This window comes from Eutrigla gurnardus, assembly GCF_963514095.1.
Source record: "Eutrigla gurnardus genome assembly, chromosome: 15".
Taxonomy (NCBI): domain Eukaryota; kingdom Metazoa; phylum Chordata; class Actinopteri; order Perciformes; family Triglidae; genus Eutrigla; species Eutrigla gurnardus.
Window position 1 is genome coordinate 6,170,161 of NC_139938.1, and position 16,842 is coordinate 6,187,002.

The 16,842-nt window shown below is 41.0% G+C and overlaps 2 protein-coding genes across 2 annotated transcripts; both read right to left on the bottom strand.

Annotated features, from left to right (window-relative positions):
• Positions 1 to 320: 320 nt before the first annotated feature.
• Positions 321 to 10,939, bottom strand: frmd8 (FERM domain containing 8). The gene is made up of 11 exons (XM_084029600.1): positions 10,787 to 10,939; positions 9,625 to 9,722; positions 9,282 to 9,449; positions 8,869 to 8,970; positions 8,710 to 8,768; positions 8,308 to 8,474; positions 5,171 to 5,383; positions 4,947 to 5,070; positions 4,609 to 4,758; positions 3,289 to 3,511; positions 321 to 3,166 (listed from the first exon to the last, which is right to left on the bottom strand). The coding sequence occupies exons 2-11, from the start codon at positions 9,713 to 9,715 to the stop codon at positions 3,054 to 3,056; spliced, it is 1,410 nt and encodes a 469-aa protein (XP_083885726.1). The 5' UTR covers positions 9,716 to 9,722; positions 10,787 to 10,939; the 3' UTR covers positions 321 to 3,053.
• A 583-nt stretch (positions 10,940 to 11,522) lies between these two features.
• On the bottom strand, positions 11,523 to 16,445 carry rom1a (retinal outer segment membrane protein 1a). The gene is made up of 5 exons (XM_084028805.1): positions 16,287 to 16,445; positions 15,782 to 16,012; positions 13,506 to 13,936; positions 13,151 to 13,397; positions 11,523 to 12,722 (listed from the first exon to the last, which is right to left on the bottom strand). Exons 2-5 carry the CDS (start codon positions 15,929 to 15,931, stop codon positions 12,525 to 12,527), a joined length of 1,026 nt encoding a protein of 341 aa, XP_083884931.1. The 5' UTR covers positions 15,932 to 16,012; positions 16,287 to 16,445; the 3' UTR covers positions 11,523 to 12,524.
• Positions 16,446 to 16,842: the final 397 nt, after the last annotated feature.

Genomic DNA, 16,842 nt, shown 5'->3' on the forward strand with positions numbered 1-16,842 from the left:
TCAACTGATTAGTGATTATTTATAGTAAATTGAATAGTTTTTAGGTGCATATAAAACCATTTTCACAGACATCACAAAAACTAAAATGATTTCCAACCTAACCTCGATAAAATGTTACAGGTCTATAATAAATCTACAATTGTATCTGAGCAGAGCACATGACAAAATTGGTTGCAGTAGAAAGAGGTTGGCTAAAGGTAATAAAGGTCGTTTCCTTTCACTGACTGGCTCGATGTAACTGTATTATCGAGATAGTAGTTAAGACAAAGGGCGTAGCACAACGAGGAACTAATAGATCGAGAACTAATACCAGTCATTTTTAAATACAAAAGATTATGCAAATTCATATTTTGGGTAGATTCTCAGACAGCAACCATCACAAATGAAGGAAAAAACAGTGCAACAGTATTTCTGTTTAAAGCGAGCCAGGTCAATCTTCGTTCAGTGCCTCAAACACAACCAGAGCATGATTTTCCATCCCCGTCTAACACTGACGATCTCACAACAGCAGCAGTTTACAGCACTTATTTAGTGCAGAACTAGTCAAAATGTGTAGAAAACATATTGTATCAAGAAGATCACATAAAGTAATTGTTAGTGTTAATGCAAATAAAGATGGCTGCAGTAGGAAAAGTATCAAACACACTTTGTAAGAGATATTTTCAGAGAAACGGGCCCACTTTGCCTTTGTTTATTTAAAAAAAGACAGACATATTTTAATGAAGGCAGTCTCCATTGAGAGGAACCACAATACACTGGTCAACATCAGCCCAGTGTAATCATCCATTATAGCAATATACGCACTCAGCTTTCAGGAAGGATGAAATGCATGGTCTGAAAAATGTGGGAAATATATTACAAAACAAAAATATTTTTTTGAAACCAAACAAAACAATTGTCAATTCTTGGTTTCCAAGCACCAAAACAGTCACTTAGATGCCAACTCAGTACAAACAAAAAGGCACTTAATGCATCTGCAAAGTGATTGGGAAGAGAATGCTTTCATTGACCCTTTTCTTCATGTCTTTCTATGGTACGAACACTGACAAGTATATGAAAATGAAATACAAATATTCTCTCGTAGAAGCTAACAAACAATACAAAAACAGAGTTATAAACAGTGTATTAGTATTAATAGTGCAGTATCGCATGATGTGTAGTCTGATGTGGAATGCCTATTCTACAATGTGACATGCATAGTGTTACGGTAGGAACAATATACTGGACAGCTGCAGTTTGGTTACAGATGGAAACCGACGTACTCCAAGCATAGAAAAGTGAAAACATTCTGCAGTTTGCATGCTGAGAAGTGGGAAGAATACATGACGCCGCCACATCTCAAATCATTGGAAGGCAGTATTATAAATGGCGAATAGTGAGGTGAGCCTGTTAAATGTACAGCAAAGGCAGAACGTGCCTGTATCAGCATGAGAGACACCTGGAGAACGCCACCATGTGGTGGACACTGAAGTCCGTCTCTGGAGGGTTAAGGTAGCAGACTGTGTTGCAGCATGTTAGAGAGGCTTGCTTTGGTGTAGACTGAGATTTTAATTAAAGGTCTTAGTCAGCCATATGCACAGAGCATATAGTCCTGTCCAGTGAAAGCGTGTCTCGTGGCTTGGTGATATTCATTTTTCAGATTAACTGAAGCAGTTATGTTCCCTCAATGGGTTGAGAAAAGAAAAACATTTTCAAACTAAATAACCCTGAAAACGGGTGGCGACAGTTTTGTTTTTTATACAAAGATAGTGTTCCCTGTCTCCTTTCAAATAATGTCGACCATGATTGTGTCTGCAAGGAAAACAATCATTTCAAATGACTAAGCAAAACTTAGAGGTTGCAGTTTGAATTAGTCAGTGTTGTTTTTGAGTCGGTATGTAAAAGTAGTGCTGATCACAGCTAACAGGAAGTTTTCTCTCTCGTGTCAGAAGTTGCACAAGTATTGCATCAGTTTTACTTTGCTGATCAGGTCTGACCAAGAAAGCTGTAGTCAAGTCAAGACGCGTGCGTGGATGTCACTTGTATTGATGGAGCCGACTGGCAGTTAAACTTTAAATATGACATGCCAACCGCTCAGCGGCAGGAATACAAGTGTGGTAGGATTCATTGATATAGGATGAGAGCTTTTATTAGATTAATCTTGTTTTGACCAACTTTGGAGCAAATCAATCTAAGCTGCCCAAAGAGGACTTGACCATTGGATGCTCCTAAACGTCTGTTTTTCACGCCAATATGCTTTTACAAATGAAAGTCATAGAAGAATTATTAAAAAAAAAGTCCAACCTGTGCTTTCTTTCCACGATAATGAGCTGTAAATAACCTCAAATATGAATGATCTCTCAAAAGCATGTACTCACAAGAAACTTCCACAACATAGAAGATTTGCTCCCATACGGACTCTTTGATCAGTAACTCCAACCACTGAACGTTTCTACCAGTGCTCTTCTAAAGCGTCTTCACCGTTTGATGAGAACAAGGCACTGGCCGTTTGAAAAAGCAGAATAGTGGGAACCCGCCCTTAGAACGTCCTGTGGAGTTGCTTGTCATGCTGACTGAAATGAGTTTGTGGTAAACTCTTACAAAACCCCCAGTTAGAGTACAAAGCGGTTATGCTCGGATGAGGTTTAACCATTTTTGAAGAATAACGAAAAGTCAAAACGGTCACGAGATATACAATCATCAACTGGAGTCGTTGCATGAGGATTTCTCTCAGGTTCGTCTCAGACTCATGAAGGAGTTTCATCATGTGGTTCTCAGAGGACGCTATATATTTTCTATGTAAGGCCATCTAATGAATAGCCACTTCAGTTGAACCTTGGAAGCATAGTGGTTAATAGATTTCCTTTCACATTAGTTTACTCTCTTAATATACACACACATCTTCAAAAGATAAATATTGTAACTCACACTTAGATCCCTCGCTTGGTCCTTTGCATGTTCATATATTATCAGTGAAATGTCTCAAGCTTGTATCAAGTCTTTTTCTTTAAATCTCAGTGTAAAGTGTTCAGGTTTGGTCTTTTAGAGGCGAGGGGCAGAGCAGATCAGCCGGCTTAACCCTGCTCCAGACTCTCCGTCACCTGCACAGCCGAGTATGTGGGAGCAGACGCCTGTCGGGTGAAGAATGACGCGGCTCTTTTCGGCTTCAAGCGTTTGATTTCTTTTCCTGAGGGACAACATTGAAGAAATATTGAAAAGTGACTCCAATGGAAGTTAGTACCAGGAGACTGTCCTGGTAGATTCTACTGTAAGTTGTCATGGGCTGCTAAATGTAACCATCAGACTCACCATTGTCCACGTAGCTGATAGTGTTAAGTGAATGGACCCGACTGCACACGACACTGCTCTGCCTGCGCAGCATCCCGCGCCGTCCTCCGCGTCCGTGCTGGTTGCTGCCGTCCTGCCCGGCAGGCTGCTGAGTCACGTCGCCGTCCATTTCGGCTGCAGCTCCGCCCTCAGACGCAGACCTCAGCTCCACACAGAACTCAATGAAGCCGCTCATCAGCTCTGCCTGGTTGGTAAAAGGAAAAAAAAAAATCACGAATGAGCCTTAGCCGTACATACATAATAAACAGCTGTACATTACTTTTCCATTACTGAACCACAGGCACATGAATGGGTCAGATTGCCAGCGTTGGAATAGGGCCTGGAGTGATTATGTATTACTGCCGCTACCATAACATTTCTTCGCCATCTGTTGACTTGTCTTTTTCAAGCCAACAATCACTGAGCAAGGATAATTACACATGTGAGCACAAATAATACTTAAAAATCTATTAGGTTTCAACACCAACATCGAGTGTTGTGCTCCTCTAAGAACAAATGGGCCCAGTAGCACCACCGGTTCTTCTGTCTCTCAAATAATTCAGGTCCAACGTGCTAACACTCTCTATTTGTGGAAAAAATTTGAAGTGAGACACATAGAAGGTCATTTTAAGAAAGTCTTGCCTTTCATAACTACAGCAGGGATGGCAGCGTTGTCGACCACGACAGCCGTGACCCAAAAAATGTCAAATCAACATGGACAACAGTTCTACAATACACATGCTGGTTGGTGACATAGACTGCATATAAGAAGTGGATGTATCCATCGTGACATCACCCATTAGTTTGTGGACTACCTTTGAAGCCTTGAATTCACAATTTTTGAATTTTTGCAACCAGTGAAAAGAAGTGACCATATTTGGAGTGCAGATGAGCGACAGGTGGATGTGACAAATACAAGCAGCAGAGCGGCACCTTCACTGGATTTCAATCTGGCTTCTGGTGAGAAGCTGTTTCCAAAATAAGAAGCCATAATTTGAGGAAAACTTTACAGTTAAATCTTAAGTAATTTGAGTATATATTGCATTGGAAGCATGGTAGCGAGGACACAATAAGGACGCCCTAGCCAGGCTCTAAAGCCTCTGACTCTAAATTGACCATAATTCACTAAATCAATGCAATCAGACTTCTGATGGCCAGCAGACAGTATTCAAGTTTAAGGCACTTCAGCCTTGGCTTCACTTTCCAGAATCAGCGGTTGCAGCCTGGTTGGTGACACTGTTTGTACAGGTGTTAATATAATCTCATAAGATGATGTTGTGAATTTCATAAACACGTTCTTACTTGTTTTGAGTAGATCTTCAGCAGTTTGTTGACAGGAGTGCCGTCTTCATCTCCATCAAACTCCAGCCACAAAATGTGCGAGTCCCCCTGCTCCTCAGGGTAGCTGTGGTCCCAAGAAAGCTCATTGAAATGCAGGCCAAGTAGCACATGCTGCAAGAAAATGTGTTCCACCAGAGAGATCCGGTTAGCTCAGAGAAACGAAAACTGCTTCCACAATGTCACGTATGCAGTGCAGGGTGGTTCTCCAAGTATGCACTCACAAAGTGAGAAACATGGCACATGAAACAGTGTGCTGTTGTTTTTCCAGAGCCGTCAATCAAAGACAAGGCAGTGCTCACCTTCTCTTTGACATCCATCACATAAACTCCCTCCAGGCAGATTCCAATGTTGACAGCTTTGCGTTTGGCCCGTTGGAGAATCCCTTGCACTGGTTTGTCAATCTCCCCAAAGAAGAAAGCGCACCTGTTTAGGTAGTTACGTTTAATTAAAAATGAATAAATATGACGTGATTGGAGGTAAAACATGTATTGAGTAGAAATGGCTCATTATACACATTGTTTACCCATAATAAGGCAGATTGTGACATGTGTTGAGGTACTGGTGTAGGAGCTGTGTGGGCTCGGGGGAGTTCCCAGCGGATGTGCTGATCTTTCTGTACTCCTCCAAGAGATTCTGCTCCAGAGTCTGACGGCTCGACTTCCCTCTCAGAGTGGAGAGCAAACCGCCACTCCCCATGGCAACATGTGCTGGCAGAAATGAAGACAGCTTCTTCTCTCTGTGGAAGACAGAAGAAGTTTGCTTTATGCATTAAGGGCATCTTATATGGGGCCAGAATTATAGTAAATTAATTCATTAACATTTACTGTTGGAGCTCAAGTAGTCCGTTACTTTAGCTGCTCCTTCTTTATGATTAACATGATGCTAATACACAATAGATATTCTAATCAACCTTTTTTTCCTCTTTCATGCCCATGCCTTTTAATTGTCCTTTCTAATATGTTTCATGATGACCCTGATGAAAGCCACAAGCTGAAACCTGTTGGTCTCACAATTTAATTCTTTACAGTATAAAGTGTTGCTGGAATTTTGACGACCTCCTCTGATTTCTACCACTCACGTCCCGACAAGAAAAATCCCCTTAAGTGGCACAGCTTGTGTTGTTCAGACGTCATAAAAGACGTCATTGATGATTACCTTGAGATCCTCTGAAATAAAAACACTTGGTCTAAAATATAATTTGTAATAATTATAATACAAAGTATGAGCAGCAGATATTAAGATTATTAGGATTATACTTGTGTTTCTCCCATTTCTCAGGAGGATTTGATTCAACTTGTAATTAATGTGTAGAAAACTCAGTGCCTCTCATTTCCTCTGTTCAAAGCTTGGAACATCAAATCAAGATTTTTGTACAAAGTTTGCTTTGTTACAGCACAGACCCCGAATTTATGCTAACAAATCTTAAACATGATAATAATTAAGAACGTTTCTTTACCATATGAACAATAAAAAAGGAAGTAAGCTCAACAGACACAAACCACAGACACAAACTAAGACATTATAATCATAAATATCTATTCAGAAGTATGTTCCGACTGACTGCAACGTGCCTAAAAGAGGAAACAGTGACTGCACGCCTTTAGTTTGCAGTGTTATACATACAGTGATATATAGTCCCTGTCAAGTACCTATAATTATCAGCCCTTTTATCATAATCAAGGCATAAAAGGCTTTACAAAACAGGAAACAGTACCATTTCCATCCCACTGATCAAAAGCGTCATTTTGTGCATTCTTGTATTTGTAACAGAAAACACTACTCTGGCACAATGTGAATGTTATCAGCACAAAATAAATCCCCTCAAAAGAAAGAAGCACTGTTGAGCTTTTATCACAATGCCTTTGGATTTTCATCAAATTACAACATGTTGTTGCTGATCGTGCCAAAGTCTTTGGAGCTTCTAAATCTACCAGCTGCCTTCTAGATTAGAATATGTGGGTGGAGGGAGATCAGCTTAGTTATGCTTTTTACAGCGAATATAAGAGCACACACACACACACAAGGAGAGCAATGCACTACTTGCTGCAGATGTGCTGCAACAACGATTAAAGCTTGAAATATCAATACTTTATTTCAATTCAACACTGTGGCTGAAGCAGTAAAGTCAGTAAAGTCAGTAGGCCCAAATCAGTCTGCATTCTGCGCTGATCTATAAATTAATTTGGGGGATTCTTACATTATCTGTTATCCACAGCTGCTTTACAGGCTACTGTATGAAAAACTTCTTCAGTTCATGAAATCCCTGCAGCATTTGAAGGCAGCAGTGCAAACACTTTTGTAACGATAATTACTAAAAGATGTGACCGTATACAAGGTGAGATACATTAGAATGATTACCGAAATCACTTTAAAAAAAATCACTATTACAATGTTTTATTTCTGTAGTTACTATAGAGATAGTAACTGATGATATAGCATTCATCATCTCTCTTCGTGTGCGGATTTGCAGCGATGTATCTTCTTGCCGTGATGCTCTAAACATCTAAACATTTCCTGAGGAAATGGTTTCTGTTTGCTGAGATGCTTCATCAGATTTTACTGTAATAAGACAGCTCTTTCAGAGCTATGAGTCCAGTAATGTGACTGGCTGAGAGAGTATGTCACATTCACCGCACCTACTGATGCATATTCACCTTCACCCAGCACGTTGTGGAGCTGCACATCCATGAACCAAAGAAGCATGGAGAGACGACCACACAGTCCACCTTGTACTTGACATTATTATTCAAATTTCAACTGAGGGTGCAAAATATTGAATTCAGGGTGAACTGCGTGTCTTGATTTCTTTTCCCCTACATGTCCCTTCCCAGACTCTGTATACACTGGCTCTGGCCAAAGGTAAAAAAACGAAAACAAAAATATAACATTTGAGGAGGTATCGATCCTTGCATCGAAGCAAATCAGCGTATTTCCCAAAATGTCAAACTATTCCTCTAAGGCTACGTTCACACCGCAGGTCTTAATGCACAATTCCGATTTATGGCTCAAATCCGATTTTTTGTTTGGCTGTTCACATTACCTCTTTAAATGCGGCCTGTCTACGGATTGCTGTGTGAACAGCTCACGCTCCTGAAGTGACCCGCATGCGCAGTTGATCATTGATGACATCACGCCACAGCGGTGTTTACGGAAGCGAACATAGCAACGGCAACCGGTAACGTGGGACTGTATGGCTTCATGCTAAAAACAGTGTGTGGCGGCAGCCGGCAAATTTGCTTCGCTGCTGTCCTCCATGTTTGTTTTGGCTCCCGCCCGCTTTTCAATCAACTTTATTTGTCATTCATTTACAAAACAGTGCAGCGTGGGTCAGAATGACGTCAAAGTCGCATTAAATGCGACCTGGCTGTTCAGACTGCGGTCGCATTCAAAAAAATCCGATACGTATCCGATTCAGTACCACATTTAAATGTGGCCTGAATCTGATTAGAAAATGTCAGATTCAATGCGACTTGTGCTGTTCACATTGTCAAAAGCAAATCAGATATGGGTCACATATGAGCAAAAAAATCAGATTCAGGTCACTTGTAACTGCGGTGTGAACGTAGCCTAAGAGAAACTGGAAAGGGCATCAATGCGTTCATCTACAGAACTTGCAAAATGGAAAAGCATTCAAGATTTTATTCAACCTTTATAACTTACCTTATAGTAGTAGTAAATTGTTGTCCATCAAGACCAGTTCCCTCTTCAAGAGCAAGAGACAAGGCTCCAAGACCCATCCAGTGCTCGGGGTCGCAGGGGTATCGACCAGAGAGAATGTTGCCCTTGGCCTCCTCATACAGAAGCCTCAGTACTCGCTCATCATCCATCTGCTCAGGAGTGACACGATGACAACAACTATCCATCAGTAACCAAGAAAACCAACTCAGCGTTAACCTGAAATCAATATCTCTTGAGTAGGAAAGAAACAGAACTTTCAGACAATAACAAAATAATCTTCATCAAAGCCCACTCAGCATTGAGGACAGGGATTTAAAAGGTTTTAATAATTTGATCAAATCTAAAATTATTGAATGTTCTTGCACCAAATTAGGATTAAAGTACCTGTAGCTCTTTAGATTTAGGATAAAACACGTTGCGACGGTACTGGAGACATGGTTCATCTGAAGAAAAAGCAGAGGATAATGATGGATTAGGGTTCCAGCGACCATCTGTTTCAGTTTGTCCGATCTTTAATGGGCGACATGCAGCCCAAACTCTCACCTTGTGAAATGTCTTCTTCTGAGGCCTCAGTGAAGCGATACAGTAAGTCTTGCCACTGCCGGCACAGTTTGTATGGTTGATGTCTTGCCTTTAACTGCAATTCTAAGGAGCAAGGGGGAGGCAAGTGTAACATGGTAAGATGTGTCTGTTTCCCTGATTCTTGTGCCACTTGCTGTTATGATACTGGAGCTGCTTACATCAACCTAAGGTACAATCATTTAAAAGAGTAAAGGCCATTTCAAAGGCAAAGCCACAAAGGAAAAGCAACTTCCTACCAAAAATATCACACACTATATAATATTGTGTAGTCAGACTATGATATCACTTTAAAGAAAGGAGCACACATACACACATTGCCAGATGAAAAGTCACAGAAATTAGGAGCCTAAAATGTGTGGGAAAACAGTTCTTACCGAGCAGTGGAGAACAAAGCCAGAAGGCAAAAGCATCCTGTACAGACTCAGGAAAATGGAGAGCGTCACGAACACTGCGGCCCAACTCCTGCACAGAGACACTGCCAAGCCCTTCTACTGTTAAATGAACTGCACTTTCACCGCAGAGGTATATAAGCACATCTTGAGCTGTGGGAGCAAACACAAATAAACAGAGAAACAAAATGTCTATTAAAAAGACAAATAAAGCAAAGAGAAACTACATGTAAAAATGTAAGCTTTCTTAAAAATATAAATAAAAATAATGCATATTAAGAAACACTGAGGATGACTTTATCCTCCGTTAATACTTGCTGCACCGTACCACGGGAAAGTGTTGCAGAAGAAGCAACACTTCCTCTTTGCGAGTGATCATCCGATGAATCTGGAGGAAAACTGCAGTCGTCTCCTTCCATCTCTACTCTGAAACACAAACAACAAACTTAGTCACTATCTATCTATCTCTCCATCCATCCAGTAAGATGAAAGAGTCTGTAAAACCAAACTGGAAAAATAGTCCAGTAGTAGTTATATGAGATGCACAAATGGCAGCAGGACAGCAGCTTCCTCCAATCTAGCCATGCAGAATGCATTACTCATGCTTCCTAGGCTTAACTGTCTGGTGTGGGACATAGACCTGGAGGGACTCCTCTGATCCACATGTGTAATGGGATGAGACAAGTGTGGCATGCTGTCAATAGAGAACTTCATCATTTCCTGAAAATAAAGTTATTTAAAGACAGCTGGCAGACCAGAGTGACCAGTAACGTGGTATTTGTGGTGCTCATCCTAACATTAGTGTTCAAGACCTAGTAACCGCTTCAGGGATTACTTCACTAATGACATATGCAGCCCCATCCAGTCATGTTTGAATAAACAAGTAATCATGTTAATTTAGCCCAGGGGTTACTATGGACCAGCGCCACCATGTGGTATTAGACCGGAAAAAATCCTGTACAATCAGGACATCTCATTCGACCACTAACCTCACCCTGTTGAACTACACTTAGCGTATAGCCCCATCCTGTCAATGTTATTCAGGATTGTAAATATGGTGTTAAATGGGGCTTCAAGCATTGATAGAACAGACAAATTACATAGAGGATGTAAACACATAAAAATAGCGGGGAAAATTCCGAGGCCCTCAGTGCAAGGGCTAGCTAGCTAACGTTACCAGCTAACGTTACCTCTGTGCTTACATTACATGCCTAAACAAACCCACCAACAGTTTAGTTTCCCAGGAGCTACTCATGCTACTAAACTATTTCCGTTAGCTAAACGGCGATGGACCGTGCTGGCTATTGGCGTATTGAGATTGTCACTACAACAGCATCGCGATACTTATATTTGCGTTACGTTTGAATCATCAGTTGATGACGATTATGTCATTTTAGTGGTTAGTTAGCTTCATTTTTGGTGTTTTGACCAACAGTCTACATGCCGTTAAAAGCAAGTGAAGGAGCGAAACGTCTCTGTTGCCCACCTACCTGCCAGTTCTGGTAAATCCTCCACCACTTGCTGCTTACGCGCTGGCTGGGAAAGCTAATTTGTAAATACCGTAGCTAAATACATTAGCTAATCAACGGCTGGCTGCTATACCTCTGGCTACGGCTAGCCAGTTGTCTAAAACTAGCTTTCCGGGCAGCTGCAACAGTGTGCGATTCCGGCCAACGACCCGACTCCTCTTCCTGAACCGCTGTTTACTGGGTGTGACAGTCACTCCGCAATATTTGAAATACCACTTTCACTGAGATATTAATGAATGGAGTACACACTAAAACAGCTGAGAGCAAGTAACCCAAGTGTTAATTCGAAATAACGGTGGCGGAAATACTGTGTGCAGTTTGACGCTTTTATACGAGTTAGTTTCAAAACGGTATGATCCCGAGAATGAGTCGAATCGCAGAGCGCGTCGTCGTCCCGTCACGTGAAATTAACGTCATGACGCCTGTCACGACGCACTACGCAGGGCTCTCATTTTATCTACTTATTGTTGGGGGTAGTTCTGGGTTGTTGCTGTTATATTAATTCACAAACAGAAGATAGCAGCCAAAATTAAACATTGTTTTTATTAGAAACATTTTGAATAAACAGACTACTACTTTTTATTAAGACTACATGGGGCCCATGTAGTCTTAATAAAAAGTAGTAGTCTGATATCTGATATCTGTATTGGTCATTATTGTTTTGATTCAGAAGTCTGCCTATCCAGAAAATCACTCAAGACACAGTCATGTTTTTAAAAGGACCTTTAATTAAGCTATTCACATGGGCTGATATTAGAAATCGATTCCAGAAATATCCAATATTTTGTTTCAGGTAATTATGACAGTGTACAAAAATTGTCTTTCATATTTAATGAACTGCCCAGGGACATGGGTAAAGAACACAAACTCTTCAATCAATTTGAAATGTTGTACGTCAATATTATAATTTTTTTTATAAGCAAACAAAGCCTTGGCATTGTTCACTCTGCATCTTACATCCACCTGACGCAGGTGTCTAACAGCAAGGGCAGCAGGTTGAGTATTAACAAATGGGATTAAAAGCTTTAACAAAGATGTCAGAACAGAGGACACGCTTGATGCATTACTGACATCGATTATATCAATCTTCATAATCCTATTCCTTTCACTGGCGGGGAGAAGAGAAGCGGAGAGAAATTAGCAACTTGGAGCACCAGTTATGGAGGGTGACATCTGACATTTGAAATATTTTAACGTCTGCATGCTCTTAGAAAAAAGAAGCAATGAGGGATTCTACTCCATAAGGCAATTAGCGACATCAAACTTTAACAAGTCATCTGTTATGTTCTGTTGTGCAGCAGTGCTTTGTGCCTCTCTACAGTCCACTTTAAACCCTTTTTTGTAAGACCAAAAATCATAATTGTGCTCTGGCTGGTGAATTACTGTTTTCTCTGTAATAATTTAAAAAACGAAGGGGTGTCTGAAAATCGGTCAATAACGTGGGTCTATGGCAACTTTAGTGGGTATCTTTTCTGAATTTGTGTTTAAAAGAGAAGGTGTCAGTTCAGAATTCGAATGGAAATATACAATATTATAGTAAACATTTACTTCACCTGCGGTGGCCATCTGACAATAAAAAATACTATCCCTAAATCTGTGAAATTCTTAGAAATGTGTGATTAATATTCTGTTTTTCGAATTCAAATCATTAATTACCTCTGAGTAAAAATTATTTACATGTGTGTACATCATTTGTGCTTCAAGTGGCAGCTGGGGCGCCCTCTTCCACCTGGTTTGTAAGCAGGAAGAACTTCAACACAGGTTCCATGTACTCCATGACGGTTTCCTTCACTGATTTCTCCAGCAGGTACCCTTCCGTCTCGATCTCAGCGTTTTCGTTCCCTGCCACCGCCTCCATGGAAGTCTGCAGGAACCGCAAGCTCACCAGTACGGAGCCCTGGCACAGAGGGAGGTGGAGGAATGGGGGTTAGATGTAGATGCCTCCATTCATTCATCGTCTACTGAACAGAAGTTGTCATCGATGACATAAATTGTGCACATTAGGCTCAATAAATGAACGAGGAATCAGTTGGCGTTCACTCTGAATCAAGTCAGTCTCATGAATGAAATCTTTGAGTTGTACAACTGCAAGAAAACCCTTTACTTTTCATATTGCATGGTGGATTGTGGCTGCACATTTATTCTGTTCTTGATAAGACATGACACTATGTTAAAATGAATATGTTATAACGCCCTGGCAGCTGTCCCAATCCCAATAAAGCCAATGTAACCCCTTGATCGTCCTCCAACTTTAAAGCTCACCATAGCACCGCCAACTGTGCCTGAAATCACTGTAAAACCACTGTGATCCTTCTCGTAGCATACCTGTAAGAGGAGGACAGACAGCACCCCAGCCCCAATGGTGTTCATCAGGCCCATGTAGTAGTTGACCAGGGCCTCTCTGCAGCCTCGGAGGTAGATGTTGAGCTCCTCGGTTTGGTAGTCGTAGGTATAGTGAGCTGAGTTGTTGGTGAGCTGATACTGGATGCATGGCCGTGGAGAGCTGGGGTTGCAGCAACTGAATGGGACGCCGTCTACCAAGTAACGTCCGTCCACGTTGCTCTTGACGCGGCTAAGGAAGTGAAAGATGTGTTTCAGATACAGTACAACAATCAGATTGTTTTTCCATAAATATCCACAGATGGGGAACCTGACCCACTACTATAATATCGTAACTTACTCCTTCACTTCTTTAGCGCTGAAATCGAGGAAGCGGTTGCTGATCCACTGGACTTCAAACCAGTCCCGGAAGTCAGAGTTTCCACAGCACTGGAAATCCATCTGCAGGCGATCGATGTTCTGTTTCTGGAAGCAGCGGCCCGGGGTGTCGGTGTCCTTGTAGAAGCGGATGCCGTTCTTCAGGCCGACCTTCAGGGATGACTCCAGACTGCCCTTCATGGCATAGCTCATAATGACGGCTAGCAGCATGAGGACGGTGAAGAAGCAAGAGACAGCGAAATAGGGCTTCAACATGCTCTTCCAGCGAGGAAATCGCTCGGCATCCAACGCATCCTGACAGATCCTTGAGGCAAAGAAGTTGATACCCAAGGAGGCCAGACCAACGATCATGAGGGTATTGGGCACAACATGGATGTCTGAGTTATCCATTACCTGTAAGTAAGTCACACAATAATGTAATCAATATCAATTCTATATGTTTGCTGTAATGTAAAATACATCAGATTATTCCTTGGTAAATATTTTTCCAACAAATTAATGAAACTAAGATGCTTGAGATCAATAGTAGGCCTACCTGACGTAATTTGCCTCAAATTACCAGAAAATTGATTTGGAAATTGGTCAATTTCCATACCCCCAGTTATTGAACATTTATTGAAGCTATATGTTGCTGGTAATGGCTAGAAACATCCAGACTTGGCTGCAATTATACATGCGAGGTGAATTAAATAGCTATATCGCAGCCTGCCTGACATGTCAATCTTGAATTTAAAGTGAAACATCTGTCGGTTTTGACAACTTGTCTGTTGATGAACCGTCAAAGTTTCAAGAGAGTTCTGCCTTTAATAAAAATGGGTAGATCTCGTGAATGCATGCATGATCATTTTCATCATCAGCATTACAGTCAGTCACAGTTTAATCACATTTTAATGAGCTCGCTTCAAGCTCTTGAGGCTCAGCTGTGTTGCTCAAGGACACCTCAACTTCAGTTTCACATGACATTCTCTCGCTCAGTCTAATATATACACTAGTATATAAAGTATATAAACAGAAAGATATGAAAACACTTTTGACCTTTCTTCCTTAATGCAGCATTACCTAGTCAACGTTATACAGTATGAGACTCTGTATTGTGTGCAAAAGTCTGTAAAAAGCTAGCATAATCCACCGTTTTTTAAAGTAGATTCTGTAATTTATGTATTTATTTATGAATTGTCCGTCATTTTCTATTTTTTCCCTTTTCCCATTTGTAATACGTCCTTTTTACAGTCAAAGGGGGGCATTAGCTCAGGAGGTAGAGCGGGTTGGCTGGTTACCGCAAGATTGCTGGTTCGATCCCCGGCTCCTCCTAGCTGAGTGTCTGGCGTCCCTGAGCAAGACACCTCACCCTAATTGCTCCTAACGAGCTGGCTGTCGCCCTGCATGGTTGACTCCACCGTCGGTGTGTGAACGTGTGAATGAATGGGTGAATGTCAGTCATTACTGTAAAGCGCTTTGGATAAAAGCATTATATAAATGAGGACCATTTACCATTTACCATTTAAACAGAATACTGTCATTACCTCAATGAAAACAGGTAAAAAAGGGCACAAAATATTTAGAATTTAAATCAAATATATATGTTTTAAATAGTGTAAAAGAAATGTTAGTACTTTTTAAAATAGTGTAAAGGACATAGCGGTAATGTGAGAATATGATGTTTTTGAGGCTGCAAATAATTGAATCAAGCAAACAATATAAATGTGGAAATAGAATACATCCAAGTTTGTTATTAATGCAAAGTTGTGATGACGGCCTTCAGGAGTAAGGCTTAGCGTGATTAAGACTGACAGAGCCTGGTTTATTAAATGATGAATTAGGATCCAAAGTGGGTCACAGGTGTATTTACCTCTTGAAGGACATTTCTTTGACAGTATCCTTCAATTGAATTAATCAGAATAATAATTAATAATTAATAAGATGCATTTCCTCCCGAAATGAACACATTTTAAGTAAGACAAGCACAGATCGCAGCTCCCATGATGTTATTCATTAAAATCACTACACATATGTGTACTACTACTTAATATGCCTCCATGCTGAGATTTTGACTACTCACACTCCTATACAGTTACCCTGAGAAATCATTATATGTCACTCACCTTTGCACTCAAACTAAAAGTAATTCCAATATTTATTGTTGCAATTTGTTAATAACTTGCAGCACATTTACAAAAACGTATTCATAAACCACAATGCATTGTAATTCTGAACTAAGTTTCAGTAAAGATTGAGTACCTCAGCCCTTTTCCGGAGCTCCACCTTGAGGATGCAGCCCAGGCAGAAGGTGATAGCCCCGGCAACTGTGGCACACCAGGCGAGGAGCCACAGTCCCTGGGCCAGCTTCACCCTTTTCTGGAAGGGGAACTTCATCTTCATCACCACCATGGTTGCAGCGAGGGAATCCGAGTCTCACCGGGGGAATAAGGGGAAGGAGAGAGACGAGGCAGCGACTGCCGATGCTTTTGTCTGCAAGGAGGAAGGAAAGGTCAGAGAGGGGACTCTGAAGGTCCAGAGAGGAGATGACAAAACCAAAATTCAACAATGAATTTGAAAATAAACCAGTGGCAACAGAGCAGGAAGATATTGAAAACATGCTGATAATAGCTTTGTGAGACCAAACATTAAACCGAAAATGCAAAATTCAAGAGAGGCTAGTGCAAAAATCCTTGGGGTTTAAAGTTTAAAAGCTTCAAAAGTGGTGCATCTCCAATGAAACAGATGTTAGTGCATCAAAGTTCACCTTATTTGTCGCCCCAAAAAGTGCTGAAAAAAGTCCAGTTATCTCCACCGACCACTATGTACCGTCCAGTGTGCCACTCAGTGGATTTGGCACACTGGATTTGGCAGACCTGGATGCTGCGAGCGTCTTACCACTAATGCTCACCTATCCTATTAAACTGGTCTGTGAATCCAGGCCATTGTCTGCTCAGCACCCATCACTCACATGGAGGGACGAAACAAATTGATCCTGACAGGGTGATGGACATTATTATAAGCCATTAACTGTGTAACACTTGTCCACAAAACGCACACAGAAACTGAAACACTTTTCATTTTTATGTGCTTTATTTCCCATTTATGCTTCTTATATCAATGTCTACGGTAAGTGAAATAAATGATCCCAATGATTAAATGTTCCTCTTCAGTTAAGGCAGACGGTATGAATAAGTGAGGAGTAGGTGTTGATTATCTCTAATACCTACAAGGAGCTCAGAGTGATACATAACACTCTCTCTTTCCTGTGCTGAACACATGTGGAGGTTGGGTTGTCTGCAGAATCTAGGAGGTTTGATGCA